General features: G+C 41.2%; 1 protein-coding gene across 6 annotated transcripts in view; it reads right to left on the bottom strand.

Moving 5' to 3' along the window:
• Positions 1-23,515, bottom strand: part of ATM (ATM serine/threonine kinase) — a 191,004-nt gene that overhangs the window by 166,047 nt on the left and 1,442 nt on the right. For all 6 annotated transcript variants that reach the window (XM_033947802.1, XM_033947805.1, XM_033947806.1 and 3 more), the window contains 4 exons: positions 14,058-14,145; positions 13,859-13,968; positions 6,152-6,297; positions 2,801-2,965 (listed from right to left, as the gene is read on the bottom strand). In XM_033947802.1, the coding sequence (XP_033803693.1) occupies positions 2,801-2,965; positions 6,152-6,297; positions 13,859-13,968; positions 14,058-14,129 (493 nt within the window). In that variant the 5' untranslated portion in view covers positions 14,130-14,145. The remainder of the gene's footprint in view (positions 1-2,800; positions 2,966-6,151; positions 6,298-13,858; positions 13,969-14,057; positions 14,146-23,515) is intronic.

The following is a 23,515-nucleotide window of genomic DNA, read 5'->3' as shown; positions in this document are numbered from 1 at the left end:
ATTCCCTTTTGTTTGGAAAGAAGAATATATTAAATACCTTGGAATTTTGATAACAAAAACAGTAGATGAAACAATGAAAATTAATGAAAAATGTTTATTACAAAAAGTAATAGAAATGTGTGAGCAATGGAATCCTTTGCATTTATCTTGGTGGGGAAGAGTACAAACTGTAAAAATGATGATTTTACCTGTAGTATGTTACCAAATGGGGATGATACCAGTTTTCTTTCAAGATTCGTTTTATACAAAAATAAATAGGATTTTGACAAAATTTATATGGCTTGATAAAAAACCAAGAATTGCTCTAGTGTCATTGCAAAAACCAATTAAGGAGGGAGGGGTAAATTTTCCCAACTTTTATAGGTATCATCAAGCCTATATCTTAAGTCATGGTATGTATTGGATCCTCCCAGAACCCACAGATAATATTCCAGACTGGTTTTGGCTGGAATGGAGGCTTATGTTTCCATTACGTCTTAATCATGTAGTTAGTATCAAATTGCCAAGGTTATACAAAGATCATAAAATATTTATGGATACCTGGAAAACTTTAAAATACATAAGTAATCTTACTCAAATTCCAATTAGTAAATCAACCAATCAAACTATATGGCTAAACCCCAAGATCAAAATTAGCGGTTTTAAAGTCATCTGGAAACATTGGATGATAGCAGGCATTCGTACTTTAGATGATGTAATAAAAAATGATAAATTGCTGGAGTTTTCACAATTGCAACATAAATTTGGTCTTAATAAAACACAATATTTTAAATGGTTGCAATTGAAGCAATCTATTCAGAAAGGGTTCCCTGAATGGAAAGATCTTACTAAATATCACAGTTTGGAATTCTTATGTTTCCAGATGGACTCAATAGGTCATAAAGCCGCACAGTGGTATAAATTAATATCCGGATATATAAATAAAAAACCAAAAAATGGTCTTAGAGACATTTGGAGCATTGAGATAAAGCACCAAATTAGTGCATCTCAATGGCCACGACTTTGGTCTTGGAGGCTAAAATGTACGATGTCAGCATCTATGAGACAAACTTGGTTTTTTCTTCTACATAGAGCTTTTTGGACCCCTGTTCGTTTACAAAAAATAGATAGTTCAAGATCCAATAGATGCTGGCATTGTCATATTGAAATTGGGACATTAGATCATCTTTTATTCTTTTGTCCATTTATCCTATCATTCTGGAAATCAATTTGGCCCCAAATTAATAGAATGTTAGAAAATCCGGTAGCCTTGACATATGATACTATATTATTTGGAACAACCATGAGAACAAAAAGCCAAATTTCATCAAGTAATAACAAACTTTTATTTATTTTAACTGGAATTGCAATACAACAAATCACATCCAATTGGAAACAACATGATAGATTGAATTATATGTTCTGGTGGAATTCGGTATGCCACATATATAAAATGGAACTCGCTATTGCAACACACAAAGGATACATGAATAAATTTCAAAAAATATGGGGACCATTAACAGATTTTTGTAAGGAATGGTAATTTTTCCTATAAATAAAATAAAATTTGGAAATATCTGAAGACCGTTAACATGATTTCTCTAATGAAAAATCAACTTTTCCCATGACAAGATATTTGAAAAGAGGGGAATGGGGTGGGTTTTTATTTTTGATTATTACATACTAAATTAATATTTTAAAAAATATACAATAAAGTTGATTTATGTATTATTGATTGGGAAGGAGGGAGGGATAGGGGATTATTATATTCAATAAAAATATCAGAAATTTAGATTCATTGTATAATATTATAATTTTATAAAATAATGTTTATCAAAAAATGTTAAAATTGATATTAATATATGAGTTAGTCAAGTGTGTATTCAAGTTTCTATTGAGTTTATTTGTAACACTTGTTGTAACACAAAAAATGAATAAAGATTTGAAACATCTATTGTCCTCGGCATGGTCCATCTCAAGCAAAAATCTTAACAGGATACAACTGAATCTCCCAACAACAAAAAATCTCAAGTACAAATGAGTATTCCACTCAATGCTCACATTCTTGAGAACGAAAACTTGGAACGACCTCACTGAAATTGTCAGGACAAAACCTAACTACACCAAATTTCAAAAGAAACTAAAGACCCTCCTTTTTGACACCTGAGCTCTACCAGCAACTAAGTCCAACTTCCATCTACTACGATCCCTTCTTCCTTCGACCATACCGCTATTCACCAGCTAATAACAGTCATAGATCCCTCCTTCTCTTGACTTCGTTGTCCTATCCTTAAATTAATTGTAGCTCTCTACCTCTCCCCTAATTGCCCTTTAATGTAACTCCTACAACTATACTGTACAGTACATCCCTCCCTGCTTGGAGCAGAGATTTTTGACTTAAGTAATCCCAAGGCCTTAGTTGACTTCTAACAAATCCCTACAATGAAATGTATCCTTAAAATTCAGAAAATTCAAAATGTATCATATTTTTCGCTCTATAAGACGCACCTGATCATAAGATGCATGGTAGGACAGGGCACAGGGCAGGCTGGAACAGAGCAATCTAGTGGCAGGCAGGGCACCACCCCCAAAGCGGGCAGGAACCCCCCCCTCCCGGTAACTTTTGTTAATTCTGGCAGCTGCCTTCTCTCTCTTAATTCGGGCGGCTGCCTTCTCTCTCAATTCTGGCGGCTTATCTCTCTCTCTCTCTTTATTCTTATATACCGCCAGACCAAAATGGTTCTAGGCAGTTCACAACAAATGAAGTTGGTACATACATGGATTTCTACAAAATATGATGTTAGAACAAATACTAACATACCTGCCCACTGATGCTGTGATATTTCACACCAATATTTCCGAACAGATAGGATATCTTTTAGTAGTATGCTGCTATAATCTGCTCTACAAGAAGTAGAACTCATTGAATCTTTTACAGTGTCCATCACGTGATTCAGAAGGTCTTGCAGTTTTAACCGAGGGGCTCCTATGTTGAAAGCAGACAATGATCAAAACCTATGTTTTCATAAAGCAAACATACTCTTTGATAATTTATCAACAAGCCAATATTATACATTCATAAAAGCATGGGATAGGCTTTGACATACTGCACTTCACATAGGGGAAGGCATGCTGGTTGTTTTGATGGCTCACTCTGTTAGAACCCATGCTAGCTTTTTAATACAGCTTAGTATAAGAGTCTTAAATGTACATTTCACTAAGGACAATTCAATCATAAGTGACCGAAATATAAATGGCCATTATTGCAATTGTTCAAAAAAAAAAAAAAAATCTTCAAAGGACTTAAAAACAAGAAAAATATACTACTTATAGAAATATAATAATCCATATACAATTGTGTGCATGATTTAAATAAACTGTACAGCTCTCCATTTGGATTCACGGTTTTACTACTCGCGAATTTGATTATTCGCGATTTTTTGCAGGCTGCCCGAACCTCCCTGGACCTTACCTGGTGGTCTAGCAGTGACACGGGGTGCGAGTGATCTTCCTATGCTCCTGCCCCATGCAGAGCCATTATCAAGATGGCTGCCTTGAGTTCCCGTTGTAGTCTCGAGACTACAATGGGAACTCACGGCAGCCATTTTGATGATGGCTTTGCACGGGGCAGGAGCATAGGAAGATCACACTCTCCCTGAGAAAATTTACTATCTTCCAAGGATGTAATTGAGGAAGGGGAAATAGATCATTTAGTATCTCTAGATAGTTTTGAATATATCACAGTTTTTGGAATCCTCTAAAGACAACATAGCTAAGAGAGCTACCTTGCTTGTTACCTTTCAAACTGAGGTAGAAAAGAGAGATATTTTACCAAGAAGCAAGCATTGTTTTGTGGTCAGCAACTGACGATATTCACTTATGTAACCAGGCAGATGCAAACTGCGTAGAAAACATTTCCTACAACTAAAGTCTAGGAATTTGGCGATAGGGGCTTAATTTTCTTTCTTAAGTTCCCTTGTAAATGCCTGGTTGCATTTGGGAATAATAAATATACTTTTATGGATCCTTCTCATTTGGAGATAGTTTTTCAAGATTAGCATGTACCTCAGATAAATTCTGAAAAAGAATTAGTAGTGGTTGAGGATAAAAGTGAACAAAATATAAGTTTATTTTGCCTGTTTGTATGATATATGAAAGAGCTAAGAAAAGATTTCCTATTAGTTATGTGTTTTACTTTTTGGGCTAGATTTAATGCAATGTTGTTTAGATTATATTCCTATATGCGATTTATCTTTATTTCTGTCATTTTATTATGTTATGTAATAAATGAATAAATATAATTTTTAAAAACCCCATCACACCTCCTTCACTAGCCATCAGCGAATCCACCTAGTCATAGGGTAAAGTTTGGCCATAGTCTTAGCCACTCACAGGGACCCTTCAGGTAACTTCAAGTAGTCCGTGACCAGCTTTGTGATATCCGGGATATCGAGGGAAAGATCATGGTCAGAGGCGCTCATAATTCAGCACTGCAGGGAGGTAAGGTTCTTGCACGACGATGTAGTTGTGCTAATCGATTATTGCTAGGCACGCCTATTCACTACCAACTGACCCACCCAGTCACTAAAAAATATTTTCTATATTTTTTTTAGCATGTGGGTAGTGTGTACTGAATACAAAACCACTGTGGGATGCACGAGAGCACTCCATGGTAGTGATTTTTACCCTGCGATAAGCACACATATTACTTACCTCAGCTTAGTAAAAGGCCCTCTAAATTTTTATGCATATGATCTTTGTTCATTTTTTTCCCCCAGATATTTTGAAGACAATTGCAATAATGGTTATTTCTTGTTTTATATCCAGGTCACTTTATCACGGAAATATCCTTGGTGTGCTGTACATTTATGGGGAAATTCTATAAAATTCTCACACCAAATTTTATATTTAGGGCTCCTTTTACAAAGGTGCACTAGTGTTTTTAGTGCACATACCGGATTAGCCCGCGCTATAGCGTGCGCTACCCGAAAAACTACCGCCTGCTCAAGAGGAGGCGGTAGCGGCTAGCGCGCACTATTCCACACGTTAAGGCCCTAACACACCTTTGTAAAAGGAGCCCTCAGTATGCAAAGCTGCATGTGCAAACTTAAAAAATAAGATCAGTTGTGCACATAATTTTACATAATGATCTAAAATCGATGTTAATCGGTATCGAGTAGTATTACTGTATATATTCAAATATAAAAACTGAGATTTTTAGACCAAAAAATGAAATATCCAGATATCATGGTAATCAGCATTTTTAAAAAAATAGATGCTAACCTCCAAAGTTGTTTAGAAATTTAAAAAAGGAGGAGGAAACTTCTACGAATCAATAGTCAGAGCAAAAAATAAAGCAGGGGAGGACCAAACCAATTTCAACTTGATGCAGATACTTATCTTTATGAAAATATTTCTATACTGCATATTCCCAATAAAGGAATATGTGGGTTACAATAGTAATCAAATTTTAAAAATAAAATCGAATGGAACTCCATAAATAAAAGGACAGATTAAAACACTCATAGCAAAGAATGCAGTCAAAACGTTCAACATTTAGGGACCCTTTTACAAAGCTGCGGTCGTGATTCTCTCATGGCAAATGTACTGAAGACCATAGTAATTGAATAGGCTTTGGTGCATTTGCTGCGGGGGAATCACTACTGCGGCTTTGTAAAAGAGGTCCTTAAAGTGTTCTAGGACTGGACTAGATCTCAGCTGTGATAGGTAAAAGGGAGATAAAGAGCTTGTTGATAGTAAAATGTTTTTAGAAACAATCTGGTGAAGGATTCCTCATTACATATGTTTCTGGGAGAACATTGTATGCTGCAACTGAATTGCAGGTTTCCAAAAGGCATAATCACAAGGAACAGCAATTTGTTGCTCAGATGTCTTGTGCCCACATGAACTTTAGTGCAATACCCATCATTTGATTTTTTTTTTCCACTCCTGAGGCAGGCGATAAGTCCAACTAATAAAAGTGGTTTTTTACCTTGAGCTAAAATTAGTTTGGTTCTCACTACTTTCTTTTTTTTGCTCCAAAGCATTACATCTGCCAGTCTTAGGCCTTAAAGCTGCATTTAGCCATTATGGAATGGAACCAATTTTTTTGTACATCGTTCAGTAATTCAATAAGCTTTCTGTATAATAATATCATTCACATAGCACTAACTTTGATTGGCACATCTGATAAAATATTTCACCAAACTGCTGAGCTCTTGCATCTTTTTGTGCCTGGAGGCTTTTGTAGCACTGGACACATTTGCTTTAGCTAATTTAAGACTTTCCGTTTCTTTCTGGACATATTTCTGAAGAAACCTGCATTGATATGGAAACAGAAAATATGTCAAATTCACATGAAGAAAAATATAAAAAAAGTAGACAAATGTCACAGAATAAGACTGTTCAAGCATAGTTTAGTAGTATAGACCAGCGTTTCTCAACACGCAGTACGCGTACCCTTGGGGTAAGCGAGCCGTTTGAGGATATGCGGCACTGGCCACCGCTGAGGATATTACTTGCCTGCCCGCCCCCCTCTGCCGAAGCCACCAGCGGGGATCACTCCTTCCTGTACGCCCTCTGCCGCCAAAGGGGATCAATCCTTCCTGTCCGCCCTCCGCCGCCAAAGGGGATCCGTCCTTCCTTCCTACCCCCCCTCCATCAAAGCCGACACAGAAGGCTTCCCTCCGATGTCAGAGCTGACATCAGAGGAAAGTCTTCTGGGTCAGTGGGGTATCCCGGGAGAGGGGAGCTTCCCTGAAGTTCAAAGCACTCTGGGAAAAGGGTTTTAGGAAGGAGAACCTAGTTTTGGCCCCAGGAATCTTTCAAAATAAAAATTTCAGAGCATTGGTCGTCGTACATGAAAAAGGACATAGCACTACTCAAAAGGGTCCAAAGAAGAGTGATAAAAATAGTTAAGGGGCTGGGGGAGTTGCCGTACAATGAGAGGCTAGAGAAACTGGCCCTCTTCTCCCTTGAAAAGAAGAGACTGAGAGGGGACATAATCGAAACATTCAAGATATTGAAGGGAATTGACTTAGGGGTCCTTTTATCAAGCCGCGCTAGCGGGGTTAGCCCGTCGGACATTTTATCACGTGCTAACCCCCGTGGCCGGCTAAAAAACTAATGCCTGCTCAATGCAGGTGCTAGCGGCTAGCGCGTCAGGCGGTTTAACGCGAATTAAACCCCTACCACAGCTTGATAAAAGGACCCCTTAGTAGAGAAAGAGAGATTGTTCACCCTCTCCAAGGTGAAGAGGACAAGAGGGCACTCGCTAAAGTTAGAAGGGAAAAGATTCCATACAAATGTTAGGAAGTTCTTCTTCACCCAGAGGAGGTGGAACAGCTGGACGGTGACATCTTACAGGAACTATGGAACCTGAGGGAGGAGGTGAAACGCTTGCGGAGCATCCGAGAGGATGAGGCATTCATCGATGAGGTCGTCCAGGAGCTGTCCCACATCACCGTGCCGGCGCACGACGAGTCCATCCTCGAGACGCCCAAACCTTCAGCTTTGAGACCAATGATTGGGGTGCAGGAGGTGGCCGGAGACGCCGACTCCTGGCAGCTAGTAACCTCCTCCACAGGCAAGCGCAGAAGACCCACACCTTATTTAGCTTCATCTTCTTCTCTTTCTCGTACACAGGGTAGCTTCACATCAACCCCACAACTCACCCTGAGGAACAGATTCCAGATCTTACAGGAAGGAACGGCCGACGAGAATCAGGAAGACGCCCATCACACGACTCCAGTTCCGGGAACATCTGATCGACATCCCCAAAGGAAGCGCAGAGTAATAGTCATCGGGGACTCCATGTTGAGGGGCACCGAGGGACCAATATGCAGACCAGATATGCAGTCGAGGGAGGTCTGCTGTCTGCCTGGAGCCAGAATACGAGATGTGACAGCCTGTCTTGATAGGCTTCTCAGGCCCAAGGACCACTTCCCGATGCTGCTCATCCACGTCGGAACGAATGACACTGCCAAGAACACTCTGGAGGGCATAGCTAGAGACTTCAGAGCTCTGGGGGAGAGGCTGAAGCAGACAGGAGCACAGGTAGTATTCTCTTCAATTCTTCCTGTTAGGGGCAAGGGAAGAGACAGGGACGAACGTATTCTGAAGACAAATGAGTGGCTACAACGATGGTGCTGGGAAATGAACTTCGGTTTCCTGAATCACGGGGAGGCACTACAGGGACTCCAGGGATCAGATGGACTCCACCTGACCAACAGAGGTAAGAACGTCTTCGGACACCGAGTAGCCCGCCTGCTTCGAAGGGCTTTAAACTAGGTAAGTTGGGGGAGGGTACCCATTTATATACCGGAGCAGTAAGTAACAATCCTAATAAGGTGAACCAAAACTCCACTTCTAAGTCAGAGGTAAGTACCCTTGCTGCAAAAGATTCGCTAGGAGACACTCTAATTCAGATGGGTAACTCTCTAAAGGGGTTTAGACACAAAGAGTGGAGAGCTATGTATGTAAATGCACACAGCCTAGGGAATAAATTTCTAGAACTAGAAACAGAAATAGTAAATGCAGACCTAGACATGGTAGCAATATCCGAAACATGGTTCACTGACTCTCATGGGTGGGATATAACTATACCAGGATATAACCTGCTTCGCCAAGATAGAGAGGGTAAGTTGGGAGGTGGGGTAGCACTTTACATCAAAGAGAACATCAAGACAACTAGGATCACAGATGTCAAGTACACTGGGGAATCCATCTGGGTAAACCTGGCCAGAGGCGGAGAGAAATGCCTATACCTCGGTGTGGTATACAGACCTCCAAGACAATCGGAGGACAAAGACAATGAATTAATTGAAGACATTGAGAATATCACCTTACGGGGGGACGTTGTCCTGTTAGGGGACTTCAACATGCCTGATGTAGACTGGAACACATTCTCAGCAACAACTTGTAGTAGCAAGAGGATATTAACATCCATGAAGGGAGTACAGCTCAAACAAATGGTACTAGAGCCCACTAGGGCCCAGGCCATCCTGGACCTGATACTTACGAACGGGGAAAGCGTCACGGAAGTCTTGGTGGGAGAAACGCTGGCAACCAGTGACCATAACATGGTATGGTTCAACCTTAGAAAGGGCTTCCCTAGATCACAAACAAAAACGAAGGTACTCAATTTCCGGGGCACTGACTTCGCAAGCATGGGTGATTTCGTCCATCAGACGCTACAGGCTCTGGAAACAACGGATGATGTGGAAGCTATGTGGTCAACACTGAAAAGGACACTACACGAAGCAACTATCCGCTACATAAAATCGGTAAATAAACAACAAAGAAAGAAGAAACCCCGTTGGTTCACTGATGAGATCTCACACCTAGTCAAGGACAAGAAAAGAGCATTTCTTTCATACAAATGCACCGGGGAGAAAGAAGCTAAAATTGAATACAAGACAAGGTCTGCAGCGGTCAAAACAGCAGTCAGGGAGGCCAAACTTCGAGTGGAAGAAACTCTAGCAAAGAACATTAAGAAAGGGGACAAATCCTTCTTCAGGTATATTAGTGACAGGCAGAAGAACACAAATGGGATAGTACGTCTTAGAACAGCAGATGGGATTTATGTGGAAACAGATTCCGAAAAAGCCAAACTACTGAACGATTACTTCTGCTCAGTCTTTACCTGCGAGGCACCTGGACACGGGCCACAGCTGGAAGCAAAGCCAAGCAAGGAAGACCCATTTCAGAATCTTGGGTTCTCACCAGCTGATGTTTACAGCGAACTGTCAAGACTCAAGGTAAGCAAAGCCATGGGACCAGACAAATTGCACCCACGAGTTCTCAGGGAGCTGTGCGATGTCCTGGCGGAACCATTAACCATGCTCTTCAATCTCTCCCTAAGTACAGGGAGAGTCCCCCTGGACTGGAAAACAGCTAACGTCGTTCCTCTGCACAAAAAGGGTTGCAGAGCGGAGGCTGCAAATTACAGACCAGTGAGTCTCACATCAATAGTGTGTAAACTCATGGAAACTCTACTTAAATGTAAATTAGACACGATTTTGGATGAGGGGAATCTAAGGGATCCTAGTCAACATGGATTCACTAAGGGTAGATCATGCCAATCCAATCTTATCAGCTTCTTTGATTGGGTAACAGGAAAGCTGGACTCGGGAGAGTCTCTGGACATAGTGTACTTAGACTTCAGTAAAGCTTTCGACAGCGTCCCACACCGTAGACTATTAAACAAGATGAAATCGATGGGGTTAGGCGAGACACTAATTGCATGGGTCAAAGATTGGCTGAGTGGAAGACGTCAGAGGGTGATGGTCAACGGCACCCTCTCTGAAACATCAGAGGTGACCAGCGGAGTGCCACAGGGCTCGGTCCTGGGTCCACTCCTTTTTAACATATTCATAAGAGACTTGACCCAAGGGCTTCAGGGTAAAGTAACTCTATTCGCTGATGACGCCAAACTATGCAATATAGTAAGTGAAAGCAATCTGCAGGATAGTATGACGCAGGATCTGCTTACGTTGGAAAACTGGTCCTCGACATGGCAGCTGGACTTCAACGCTAAGAAATGTAAGGTTATGCATCTCGGTAGCAGAAATCCATGCAAACCTTACACCTTAAATGGAGAAACACTAGCTAGGACTTCAGAAGAAAGAGACTTGGGAATAATCATCAGTGCAGACATGAAGGCCGCCAAACAAGTAGAGAAGGCCTCATCCAAAGCAAGGCAACTTATGGGATGTATCAATAGAAGCTTCGTTAGCCGCAAATCTGAAGTCATAATGCCACTGTACAGAACCATGGTGAGACCTCATCTGGAATACTGTGTGCAATTCTGGAGGCCACATTACCGTAAAGACGTGCTTAGAGTTGAGTCGGTTCAGCGGATGGCCACTAGGATGATCTCGGGGCTCAAGGGTCTCTCGTACGAAGAAAGACTAAACAAATTGCAGCTCTACACTCTAGAGGAGCGCAGGGAGAGGGGGGACATGATTGAGACATTTAAATACATCACGGGACGTGTCGAGGTGGAAGAAGACATCTTCTTTCTCAGGGGACCCTCGGTCACAAGGGGACATCCATTCAAACTCAGAGGAGGGAAATTCGATAGTGACATAAGGAAGTATTTCTTCACAGAAAGGGTTGTAGATCACTGGAACAAGCTTCCAGAGCAGGTGATCAAGGCCACCAGCGTTATTGACTTTAAGAATAAATGGGATGCCCTAGTAGGATCCTTACGAGGGTCGAGTTAAGGAACTAGGTCATTAGTACTCAGACTTAATGGGGTGGGTCAGTAGAGTGGGCAGACTTGATGGGCTATAGCCCTTTTCTGCCGTCATCTTTCTATGTTTCTAGGGTGGTAGAAATCTGGAATGCTCTTCCAGAGGCTGTTATAGGGGATTCAAGAAAAGGTTGGATAAGTTCCTTCTGGAACAGAACATGAGCAGGTAAGGCTAGACTCAAAGAGGGCAGTTATGTTTTGAAGGCATCCTGGAACTGTTTTTAGGTTTGCCTTGAAATGAGGTAAACTTTTTTCTTCACGCAGATAATTGGGTATGGAGTTCCAAAGGGATGGTACTAATAAGGCAAAGTTATTTAATCATATAGTATTTATTTGTTTTAAAGATGGAATTATGAGGAGATTCTGGTTCTTCAAACGGAGGGCTTTAGAAGGATTGTAGGGAATGAGAAGATTATTGATGAATTCTGATTAATTGCTTAGATGGGTTTTGAACGTGAGTTGAAGGATTTTGTAGTTTATTCTATGTTCTACTGGCAGCCAGTGTGCTTTGCATAGAAAGAGGGAAACATGATCATATTTTTTTGCATTGTATATGATTTTTATTACAGTGTTTTTACACGATCTGGAGGCGTCTTATTTCTTTTTTGTTATGTGCTTATAAAGGGCGTTGCAATAGTCTATGCATGAAATTACTAGAGAGTGGATAAGAGTATTTAATGAAGATGGTTCTAGTAACTTTGCAAGAGATCTGACCATTCGTAGTCGGTAAAAACAGCATTGAACTATGGTACTTATGTGAAGATGATAGTTGAATTTATTATCAAAGGTGACGCCAAGTAGTTTTAGGGAAGTAACGATTTTGATTAGTGAAGAAAGATCCGATTTTAAGAGGGTTCTGCATTGACATTTCTTCTTTAATGGCTGCCAGTCAGTCCGGCATCGACGAGCCTCCACCCCTATGAATCTGTGCCATGATGGGGGGAGGTAAAAAGATGCTGCTGACTCATAATAAGTCCCACAGGGCTAAAACTGGGCCCCACAGCCAAGGGAAGCTAGCTTCCAGAGGAAAGGACCCCAAGCTTTCAAGTTGCAGAATGCAGGCTGGCTCAGCAGATATTTTTCTAAATCTATTTATTTATTTATATACCACTTATATCCTAAGTGGTTTTACATTCAGGTACTTTTTATCATATTTCCCTATCTGTCCCGGTGGGCTGAAACTGTATCTAGTGTACTTGGGGAAGTGAGGGGGATTAAGTAACTTGCCCAAGGTCACAAGGAGCAGTGAGGGATTTGAACCCACAACCTCAGGGTGCTGAGGCTGTAGTTCTAACCACTATGCCACACACCTGCGGGCTTCTTTGCGAACCGCCTACTCAGAGTTTGCGTCTTCTCCCAGGCAAATCTGCCCCAAATTTGAGGACCTCAAAGCACCAAAGCCTCTCAATCGAGATAAAAAAAAATCCAAAAATAATAAAAACTGAGCAGAGCAGATCAGAACACAACTTCTCAACTTGCTTGCAAACTACAATCCATTGGGGAAGAAGGCAGAGTTGAAAAGAAGTGACTGATAGTCTTCTGCAACAACTCACAACCAGGGGATATTCACCTATTGTACAGACGCCTATGCTTATGTAATAGAAACTTGGGATTTCCTCCCCATGTTACTTTTACCTTCTGCTAAGAATTTAATAAATATATCTTATGTCTTCACTGAAGTGGGTCAGCACCGTTTCAGAAATATCAAATGGCTGGCCTGGTGAAAATGTAGAATATTTCAATTCTCTTATTTAGGAGAGAAAGCTCAAACCTGAAACAACTAATTTTTTCAAGTATCCTGGGTTACTGACCTTTAAAGAAAACCTTCCAAAATGTACTATGTATTCACTTTTAATCTGATTTACCTTTCTACTCCTGTGTCCTTTATATTAAATCTTGGACATCATAAGAACATAAGAATTGCTGCTGCTGGGTCAGACCAGTGGTTCATCATGCCCAGCAGTACAGCTTTTATGCTTTATGTCCAAATGATGATCATCTCAAATCTTGTGATACCAGTTTCTGCTCTAAGGGCCTTTTTTACAAAGCTACAGCAGGGAGTCCAGCCCATTCATTTCCTACTCCGACTTTGAAAAAGGGGCCCCAAGTCTATGAAGCAGTACTACATTGGTTTATTACAGCATAACTACAACATGAAATAATCTGCACTATAGTTGCAAATATCTCTACCATGCTGCACAATAAGGGATGAAGCAATATTGAACTGGCTGTGCGATAGCAAGCCCCGAACAGCAAATGTGATGCAGCCCGTTCAGTTCCTATGTGCTGAGTTGCATTCGCTGTGACGATATTTGAACCACGGCTTTGTAAAAGGGGTCCAAAGCCACTTACAGGATTTCTCTTAGTAAAATGACTATAGTGAAACCTCAATAGTCCACAGGGCATTTCACAAGAAAATTAAAATTTTACATTTCAGTTTATCATCAAGTTCCTACAATCCTGAATGAAACCGTTTAAAAAAAAAAACTGACGAGTATTTTTTGTAAATTTTTATATGTTTTTGGAGCTAGGTACAGGATTGTGATGAACAGCACTGCCTGCAGTTTTATATTTTAAATACAAATGCAAATAGTTAAAGAAGAATAAAGAAAATCAGTAAAGCACCTGAAGACAATATCCCAGTTGAGATTGCCATGTTTGCCATCAGAGTTTCGATCCAAATGCTGAACAGTTTCAGAATCCCGCAGAAGACGTTTGAACTTCTCAATTTCTTTCTATAAAGGATAATTTGAACAAGACACTTAATCTGCAGCCACTATACTCTTGATTTTATAATCATCAAGAAATTAAATTCTCTCATTACCCTTCTTTCTGTAGCTTTGTCATTTTCAAGATGACGACAGCAGAGAAGCAGCTCATGTAGGGCAAGGCTCATGTTAGATTTAGCAGTCCTTGTAGAACAAAGAGACAGACAGTTTATGACAGCTAAGCAAACAGCTTCAGTATACAGTCACAAACAGGAAAACCGTAACTTCTGGTCATACCTCTGTGTGGTCTAAATGTTTCTACTGAAAACAAGAAGGCAGTCAGACTGAAAAATAATCAAAGCGAAAAAAAACCCAAAACAATCTGAAATTACGGTTGCATTTTAGTCAATATACACATGGATGGGAGAAAGAGACATCAGAAGTCTTTGCAGAGATTAACATTGAAATATCTCTGCAGATCAGATTAAACATTGCTTTCATTGGTCAAATTCCCAGAGCCATTTTGTGGAATTTTCCAAGTACTCTAATTCCTGCACCCACTCTTGTTTGCTTTGTGTTCCTAATAAGCGTAATTTAAATCTTTATTCCAGGTCTATACTTTTCTAATCATATAAACATATGAGCAATGTTGGCTATAAAATAACTGCTTCCAGTTTAAAGATTTTCTAATTATCAATACTGGATGCAAGACCTTAACATGGAGTTAGGAAAACTTAGCTTTAAACCTCAAGGCCACCATTTCCCCTGATGGCATTTAGGCTTCTTCAGGAGGTATAAGCTCAACTCCTTCATTTTCTTGAAACTTTAAAACCAGCATAATTTTGTTCCTAGAAACCAGCTTCTCTTACTTGTTTTGTGCAATCAGAATGGCATTTAACTTATAAGTTTATATGATTAGAAAAGTTTTGAACTAGAAATAATATGCGAGTGAACACAGTGTGGGCAGGAATTTTGTGTAATCCTTGAAGGGATTAAACAAAAATGGCTCCGTTTTGGGGGGGTTTTAATGACCAATTAAAGAAACATTTAATTTAAGAGTTCTTTCACTTTTGATATACAGTACAGCAGTATCCCACAAACTTCGGTGCTGTGGCCGCCATGACCCTAAACCTGTCACTTCGCCGGTGAGGGATCCTGGAGGAGGAAAGGTGCAGGGAGAGGAGAGATGCTGGTGTCAGCTGACTGCGTACACTACAGGATGTGCCTCTCACCGTGAGAGGCATGTCCTGTAAGCAATCAGCTGGAACCTCTCTTCCTAGCCGGCGTCTTGCAGCATAGTTTGCAATACATTGTAGTAGAGATAAAAAAAATAGGTCCCGGTCCATTAAGCGCAGTATCCTGTTTCCAACAGTGGCCAATTCAGGTCACAAGTACCTGGCAAGATCCCAAAGAGTAAAACAGAGTTTATGCTGCTTATCCTAGAAATAAACGTTGAATTTTCCCAAGTCCATCTTAGTGGCTTATGGACTTTTCTTTAAGGAAATTATCCAAACCTCTTTAAAACCCTGCTACGCCCACATTCTCTAGCAACAAATTCCACAGTTTAATTACATGTTGTATGAAGAAATAATTTCTCCTGTTTGTTTTAAATCTACTACTTAGTAGCTTCATCACATGCCCCTTAGCCCTAGTATTACTGGAAAGAGTAAGTGCTCCTTGACTTATGGAATTAACAGAAGAAACTGTTGGGGGTGGGAAGGGTCATACATGCCCAAACCTTTACCTTAGTTTTGAGATCTGAGAGAGAGCTGTTCTGGAATCGTGCGAAGACTTAATTCACTTGTGTGTCTGATTGATCTTGTTGTTTATTAATAATAATAATAATAACAGCTTATATACCGTGAAGTTCTATTCGGTTTACAAAGATTAAGCAAAGGTACAAATCGACTGACTTTAAGAGGGGAGGAAGAAAGAGGGTTAATAGGACAGGAAATCCATTTTTGAGGAGAGAGTGATCAATAGAACAAGTTAATCGCTACAGAGGGGAGAGAGAAGAGAGGATCAGTTGTCTAGATACTTTAGGAACAGGTGTGTTTTCAGACGTTTCCTAAATTCCTCATAAGTAGAGGGCGAAAGCAATTGCTCTAGGTCTTTACCCCATGATGCTGCTTGGTGCGAGAGAAGATGTTCATGGTGTTTTTTCAGTTTACAACCTCTCACTGGGGGGGGAAACGAAGTTGGAATGTGAGCTTCTCTTGTGTCTGTTGGCTGAGAAGACGAAAAGGTCAGTTATATATTTAGGGGCAAGTCCGTGTAGTGCTTTGAAGCAGAAGCAGGCAAATTTAAACTTTATGCGCACCTCCACTGGCAGCCAATGCAGCTGCCGGTAGTAGGGTGTCACGTGGTCAAACTTCCTCAGCCCAAAGATCAGTTTGACTGCTGCATTTTGCATCAATTGTAAACGCTGCATGTTCTTTTGGGAAATTGCTAAATAGGCGATGTTACAGTAGTCAAGTAAACTCAGTACGAGGGATTGGACTAGGGTTCTGAATGCCGCTGTATCGAAATAAGCTTTAATGGATCTGAGTTTCCAGAGAGTGATAAATCCCTTTCTGATCAAGGAGTCCATCTGGTCTCTCATGGTTAGGCACTGATTCAAAGTTACACCTAGTATCTTTATGGTAGGTTGGATAGGGTAATTAAGATTACTGATAAATAGTGGTGATTTGGTGTCAAGCGGATGTGGCAAAGCAACGAAGAAAGTTGTCTTTTCTGAATTAAGTTTGAGCCTAAAGGTTGTCATCCAGTGCTCCATCACGTTTATGGCTTCTGAAGCTTTAGGAATAGTTTCAGACCACTTGTTTCAGGTAAAAGGTTTTTCACATTCTTGTAGCTACTCTCTTTCAGCTCATGACTTCTTGTTCTAGACTTTTTTTCTTCTGAAATATTTGTTGCTTGTGTGTTATTTACTAAAGCTTTAGAGAAACTCAAATACTTTATCATAATAATTTCCACTCCTTTCCAAAGTACATGTATATGGTTACTTTATATATTTGAAAATGCAAGTGCAAAATGATGCATGTGGGAAAGAGAAACCCAAGCTATAGCTCTGAGCTGCAGGGTTCCACATTAGGAGTCATCACTCGGGAAAAGGCAAGGTGTCATCGTTGATGATATGCTGAAACTCTCAGCTCAGTGTGTGGCAGCAGGTAAGAAAGCAAATAGAATGTTAAGAATTTTCCGGAAAGGAATGGAAAACCAAAGATGAGAATGTTTTTATCAAATCTATCCATTTCACTTCATTCAGTATTTTATAGAGCTATAATATCTCCCCTAGCCATCTCTTCTCCAGGCTGAAGAGTACTAACTGCTTTAGACTTTCCTCATAGGGGAGCCGTCCTATCCCCTTTATTGCCCTTCTCTGTACCTTTTCTAATTCCACTATATCTTTTTTGAGATGCACCAGAAATGCTGGCCATTTACTATGGCGTGATAAAAACATTCTCAAATGAGCCAGTAGGAGCTTATGATCAATCGTATCAAACGCAGATGATAAATCTAAGGAAATGAGTAAAACAGACTGATGGTGATCGAGATGATAAAGAATTTTTGTAGTCAACCCAATAAGTGAAAGTTCTGTGGAATGATGTTGACAGAACCCTGTTTGGTGAGGATGTAGTACATTTGTTTGCTCAATGAAGTCTGAAATTTGGCGGAAAACTATTTTTTCTGTAAGCTTAGCCAAAAAAGGAGTATTTGAAACAGGTCGGTAATTTGAAACTTCTTGTGCTGTTTTCGGCAACCCCCGAACCTTTCTCTCTGCTACTGCTGCCCAGCTATGCGGGGACAGGAAGCAGTAGCAGAAAAACTTCTCTGCAGGAATGCAGAATTAGTTGAATGATACAACAAATGGGGCCTATATGGAAAAGTGATAATATGTTCAATTGCTCAGTTACTTCTATTAAAGCCATTAAGGGGTCCTTTTACAAAGGCGCGGTAGCGGTTTAATGCGCAGAATACCGTGTGTTAAACCGCCTGCCGCACTAGTATCTAACGCCTCCATTGACGAGGCGTTAGGATTTTAGGCTGCCGCAGGGGTTAGCACGTGCTAACCCAACGCACTAACCCCCGTATCACGCCTTGATAAAAGGAGCCCTAAATGTATTTTGCCTTTACTTTTTGATTTACTCTTGTATTTTTTTTACTCAAAGAATAGTTAAGCTCTGGAACTCATTGCCAGAGGATGTGGTTACAGTGGTTAATGTAGCTGGGTTTGAGAAAGGTCTGGATAAGTTCCTGAAGTCTGCTATTAAGGCAGACACTGAGAAGCAACTGCTTACCCTGGATTGGTAGTATATAATGTTGCTACTTTTGAGATTTTACCAGGTACTGTGACCTGGATTGGCCACTGTTGGAAACAGGAGACTGAGCTAGATGGACCATTGGTCTGATCCGGTATGGATGTTCTTATATCTATTGGATTCAAAAGAGACAAACAGCTGAATAAACTTTTATGGTTTAAGTTTTAAAATACTAAGCAAAAGCACATTTATAGTCATAGAAACATAGAAAAGGGCTATAGCCCATCAAGTCTGCCCACTCTACTGACCCACCCCTTTAAGTCTACTGACCTCCTTTAAGACTACTACCACTCTACTGACCCACCCCTTTAAGTCTATACCCTAGTGACCCTATTCTTTGACTTGGTCCTCGTAGGGATCCCACATAGGTATCCCATTTATTTTTAAAGTCTGGGATGCTGCTGGCCTTGATCACCTGCACTGGAAGCTTGTTCCAATGATCAATCACTCTTTCCGTGAAGCAATACTTCCTGGCGTCTCCATAAAATTTACCTCCCCTGAGTTTGAGCAGATGCCCTCTTGTGGTCGAGGGTCCTTTGAGAAAGAAAATATCATCTTCTACCTTGACACGTCCCGTGATGTACTTAAAAGTCTCAATCAAGTCTCCCCTCTCCCTACGTTCTTCGAGAGTGTAGAGCTGCAATTTGTTCAGTCTTTCTTCGTACGAGAGACCCTTGAGCCCCGAGACCATCCTGGTGGCCATCCGCTGAACCGATTCAATTCTGAGCACATCTTTACGGTAATGTGGCCTCCAGAATTGCACACAGTATTCCAGATGAGGTCTCACCATGGTTCTGTACAGCGGCATTATGACTTCAGGCTTCTGGCTGACGAAACTTCTCCTGATACAACCCATCATCTGCCGTGCCTTAGATGAAGCCTTCTCCACTTGAGTGGCAGTTTTCATGTCTGCACTGATGATTACTCCTAAATCTCTTTCTGCTGTAGTCCTAGTTAAAGTTTCTCCATTCAAGGTGTAAGCCACTATTTTTTTTTTCCTAATATAGACAGATAGATAGATATAGAAACATAATGGCAGATAAAAGCCAAATGGCCCATCTAGTCTGCCCATCCACAGTAACCATTATCTCTTCCTCTCTGTAAGAGATCCCACACCTTCTTGAATTCAGACACAGTCTCTGTCTCCACTATCTTTTCCGGAAGACTATTCCACGCATCTACCACCCTTTCTGTAAAAAAGTATTTCCTTAGATTGCTTCGGAGTCCTGAGTCTATCACCTCTTGACTTCATCATATGTCCTCTCATTCCAGCACTTCTTTTCAAATGAAAGACTCGACTCATTCGAACTTACACCTCTTATGTATTTAAATGTCTCTATCATATCTCCCCTCTCCTGCCTTTTCTCCAAAGTACTGAATCGGAAGCCAAGGACTGGCCTTAATGACGGGACGAAAGCACACAATGAGGGAGTCGTGAGGACAGGATGTCAAGAGATCAGCCAATGATGTATAGTTAAAAAAAAAAAATCACTTTATTAATGAGTGTATCACAATGGCTCAAAAGAATCGACACTAGCAGTGTTTCGGCATCTGTGCCTTTATCAAGAGTCTAAGGGACCATGTAGGAACAGAATAAAACATAATTACAAACTGAAACATAATAAAATGCATAATCAAAAGACATATAAAGTATCACATAGTCAAAACATATCATAAATAAAAACATAGCATAATTGAAAGCATGTATAAAAGCATAGCATGGATAAAAACGTGGAGGGACATAATCAAAAGAAATGTCTAAGTCCATTTTGGCCTAAGTCAAAAGGCGTCCAAAGTCGGACATGGGAAAAGGGCCATTTTCCAAAAAATACATCCAGCATATTTTTTTTCTCGAAAATTGTCCAACTGTACTTCCAGCCATTTGATCATCCAGACCACTATGTCGTCCATCTTTATACCCCATTTTCGACCAAAAATTCATCCAACTCAAAAACGCTTAGAAAAAGACCTTTTGGGCATGGGAGGAGCCAGAAAAGTAAGGAACTTGGCACCCAGACATGGCAACAGAGTAGTGGGGCACCTTACAGGGGTGAACTTCACAAAAAGAGTGCCACATAAACATCTCACAATAGCTCCCTTATAAGTCATGGTGAGCCCCCAAAACACCCCCAGAATCTACTAATCCACCTATCTACTATCCCAATAGCTTTTATGGCTGCAGGAGCCACTTATATGGCAGTACAAAAGGGTTTAGGGATTTTTTTTTTGGGGGGTGCACATGTTTCTCCATGGATTCAGTGATTAGATTGGCTTATGGGCCTGGGTCCTCCTCTCCATGGTTCACTAACCCACCCCCAAGACCACTTAAGCCACCTCTGTGCAGCTCTACTAGGCTTCCCTATGCCAGGCTGCCAGATGCTGATGTTCTGGAGGCAGATATGCGAAGTTGTTATTATGTTTTTTATGAGGGTGGGGTCAGTGATCACTGGGGCAGTGTGTGGGGGTCTGTACTTTGTGTCTGCAGTTATTATCTGGTCACTTTGGATACCTTCTTGTGACTTAGACCTGGTTTTAGATTACCTAAGTCACAATGTCCAAGTTCCATCTTGGCAGTATTATAAAACTTTCGGTTATACATGCAGTACGACTAAGTCTAGGAAAGCCCATGTCCCGCCCAAATCCCGCCCTCAACACTCCTCCTGAAATGCCCCTTTCAGCTCTGGTCATTCAGCAGCACTGTGAAGGCCTAGGTTGTTTTTACATATGTCTAAAACCCGGTTTGATTATCGGCACTTGGACGACTTATGTTACTGATCGTCCAAGTGCCGATTTAGGCTGGTTTTTAGACGTTTTTCTGTTTCAATTATAAGCCCCATAGCATGATTAAAAATCTGTTCAGAGACATACCGGTATGTATAAAAACAAGGACATATATATATAATAAAGAAGAGCTAAGCTATAAGAGGTTAACACAAGAATAAAGAACCCAAAAAACTCGGATATTGTGAAAAATCAATAATATTGAGAAAACACTTTCACAAGAAAAATGCACAATGTCTGATGGATAGAAACAGCACAGCTCAGGCTTAATTACAAAGTGCAATTGAATACGTTATACCCTGAGGCAGCAGACTTGTGAAACACTGGCCACCGTTGGTGTACCGGTCAACCAGAAGATAAGTTGAAAGTCTTTTCATCTATCTTTTAGAGCAAAACAGCACCGCACAAGGCTTTTATCCTTTGCACTGAAATGGAGGTTTTTTACTGATGAGGTTAACGCCTAACCACCTCTTGTGGCGGTGGGAGGGACCTAGTCTGCGTCTTTATCCTCCTGTTTTTCAATTGCACTTTGTAATTAAGCCTGAGCTGTGTTGTTTCTATCCATCAGACATTGTGTATTTTTCTTGTGAAAGTGTTTTCTCAATACAAGAATAAAGAAGCTATTAAGATTAATCAAAATAGAGGCATTAAACATAAAAGATATGTATCGTAGCATGATTAAAAACATACTCAAAACCATTTATATAAAAGCAAAAATGAAAGCATATCAGTAAGAAAAGTTCATGGCAACATTCAAAATGTGATTTGGGGCATAAATTTAGACATTCGAGTAAAGTCTACCCAAATAGTTGTACATGAGTAAGAAAAAATACAGAGCAATACAGATCAGCAAAGGTCCCTTAGACCAGTGTTCTTCAACCATCGGTCCATGGACCAGTGCCAGTCCACAGAAATTTCCTGCCGGTCCACAGGTCCAGCAGGTCCACAGTTCTTCAACCGCCGGTCCATGGTGCAATCGATGCAGCATTATCTTCAAGCCAGCTCCCTCTTCCTAACTGATTCAGTGCACAAAGCCACGGGCAGTGGCTCCTACGGGTATCCTGCGCCTGAACCGGAAGCCTTCTCTCTGACGTTGCAACGTCAGAGGGAAGGCTTCCAGATGAGGCACTGGAAGTGCAAGGGGCAATTAGTACTATTATGGAGGCGGGGTCTGGGGTGGAGATTGGGTAGAGATGGGCGGGGTCTGTCCCACAACTTAGCCCAGTGTTCTTCAACCACCGGTCCACGGATCGATGCCGGTCCACAGAATAATTCTTTTATTCCTGTCGGTCCATAGGTGCAAAAAGGTTGAAAAACACTGCCTTAGACTCTTGATAAAAGCACAGACGCCGAAACACTGCCTGTGTCGAGTCTTTTGAGCCATTTTGGCATACTCATCAATAAAGTGATTTTTTTTTTGTTAACTAAATACCCTTGGCTGATCTCTTGACATCCTGCCCTCATGATTTTCTCCAAAGTATACATATTGAGATCTTTAAGTCTGTCCCCATTTGCCTAATGCTGAAAACCACGCATCATTTTAGTAGCCTTCCTCTGGACCAACTCTATCCTTTTTATATCTTTTTGAAGGTGCGGTCTCCAGAATTGTACACAAACTCTAAATGAGGTCTCACCAGAGTCTTATACATAGGCATCAATACCTCCTTTTTCCTACTGGCCATATCTCTTCCTATGCACCCTTGCATTTTTCTACCTTTCACCGTCACCTTTTCAACCTGTTTGGCAATCTTAAGATCATACCAGGTTTCCCTGAAAATAAGACCTACCCCGAAAATAAGCCCTAGCATGATTTTCGGGGTAGGTCTTAATATAAACCCTACCCCCTAAAATAAGCCCTAGTGGTAGGCATCCACGCTTCCCCCCCCCTCCCCGCTGCACAGCCAAACTGCTGACCCTCCATCCTTCCCCCCCAACTGATCCCCGCCGACCGCGACCATAAACACCTTCTGGCAAAGGAGCGTCAGGCTAGTAGCCTTCTGTGTGCCGCATTACCGATGATGTCATCAGTATACATAAAGCCCCAGCGAGAAGGCTGCAAAGTAGCCTGTGAGTACTGCTGGCCTGACGCTTCTCTGCCGGAAGGTGTTTATGGTTGCGGTCGCCAGGGATCGGTTGGGAGGGAAGGATGGAGGATCAGCGGGGGTTTGGCGGTTCGGCTGCGCAGTGGGGGCGCTCAAGGGTTGTGCTGTACAGGAATGGAAGGGATAGGAAGCTGGGCAAGGGTTCTGCTGCACGGGGGGATGGAAGGGATAGAAAGATGCTGCAGAGGGAAGGCACAAGGAAAGATGTTGCATATGTGGGGGAAAGGAAAGAAGAAGAATTGAGGTGAAGGAAAGGAATGGAGATATGATCATATACATGAAAAAAATAAGCCCTACCCAAAAATAAGACCTAGTGCCTTTTTTGGGCCCCAAATGAATATAAGACACTGTCTTATTTTAGGGGAAACA

The sequence above is a fragment of the Geotrypetes seraphini genome, chromosome 6, assembly GCF_902459505.1.
Source record: "Geotrypetes seraphini chromosome 6, aGeoSer1.1, whole genome shotgun sequence".
In the NCBI taxonomy this organism is placed as follows: domain Eukaryota; kingdom Metazoa; phylum Chordata; class Amphibia; order Gymnophiona; family Dermophiidae; genus Geotrypetes; species Geotrypetes seraphini.
The sequence above is the reverse complement of the archived record's forward strand: the minus strand, read 5'-3'. Positions and strand labels throughout refer to the sequence as shown.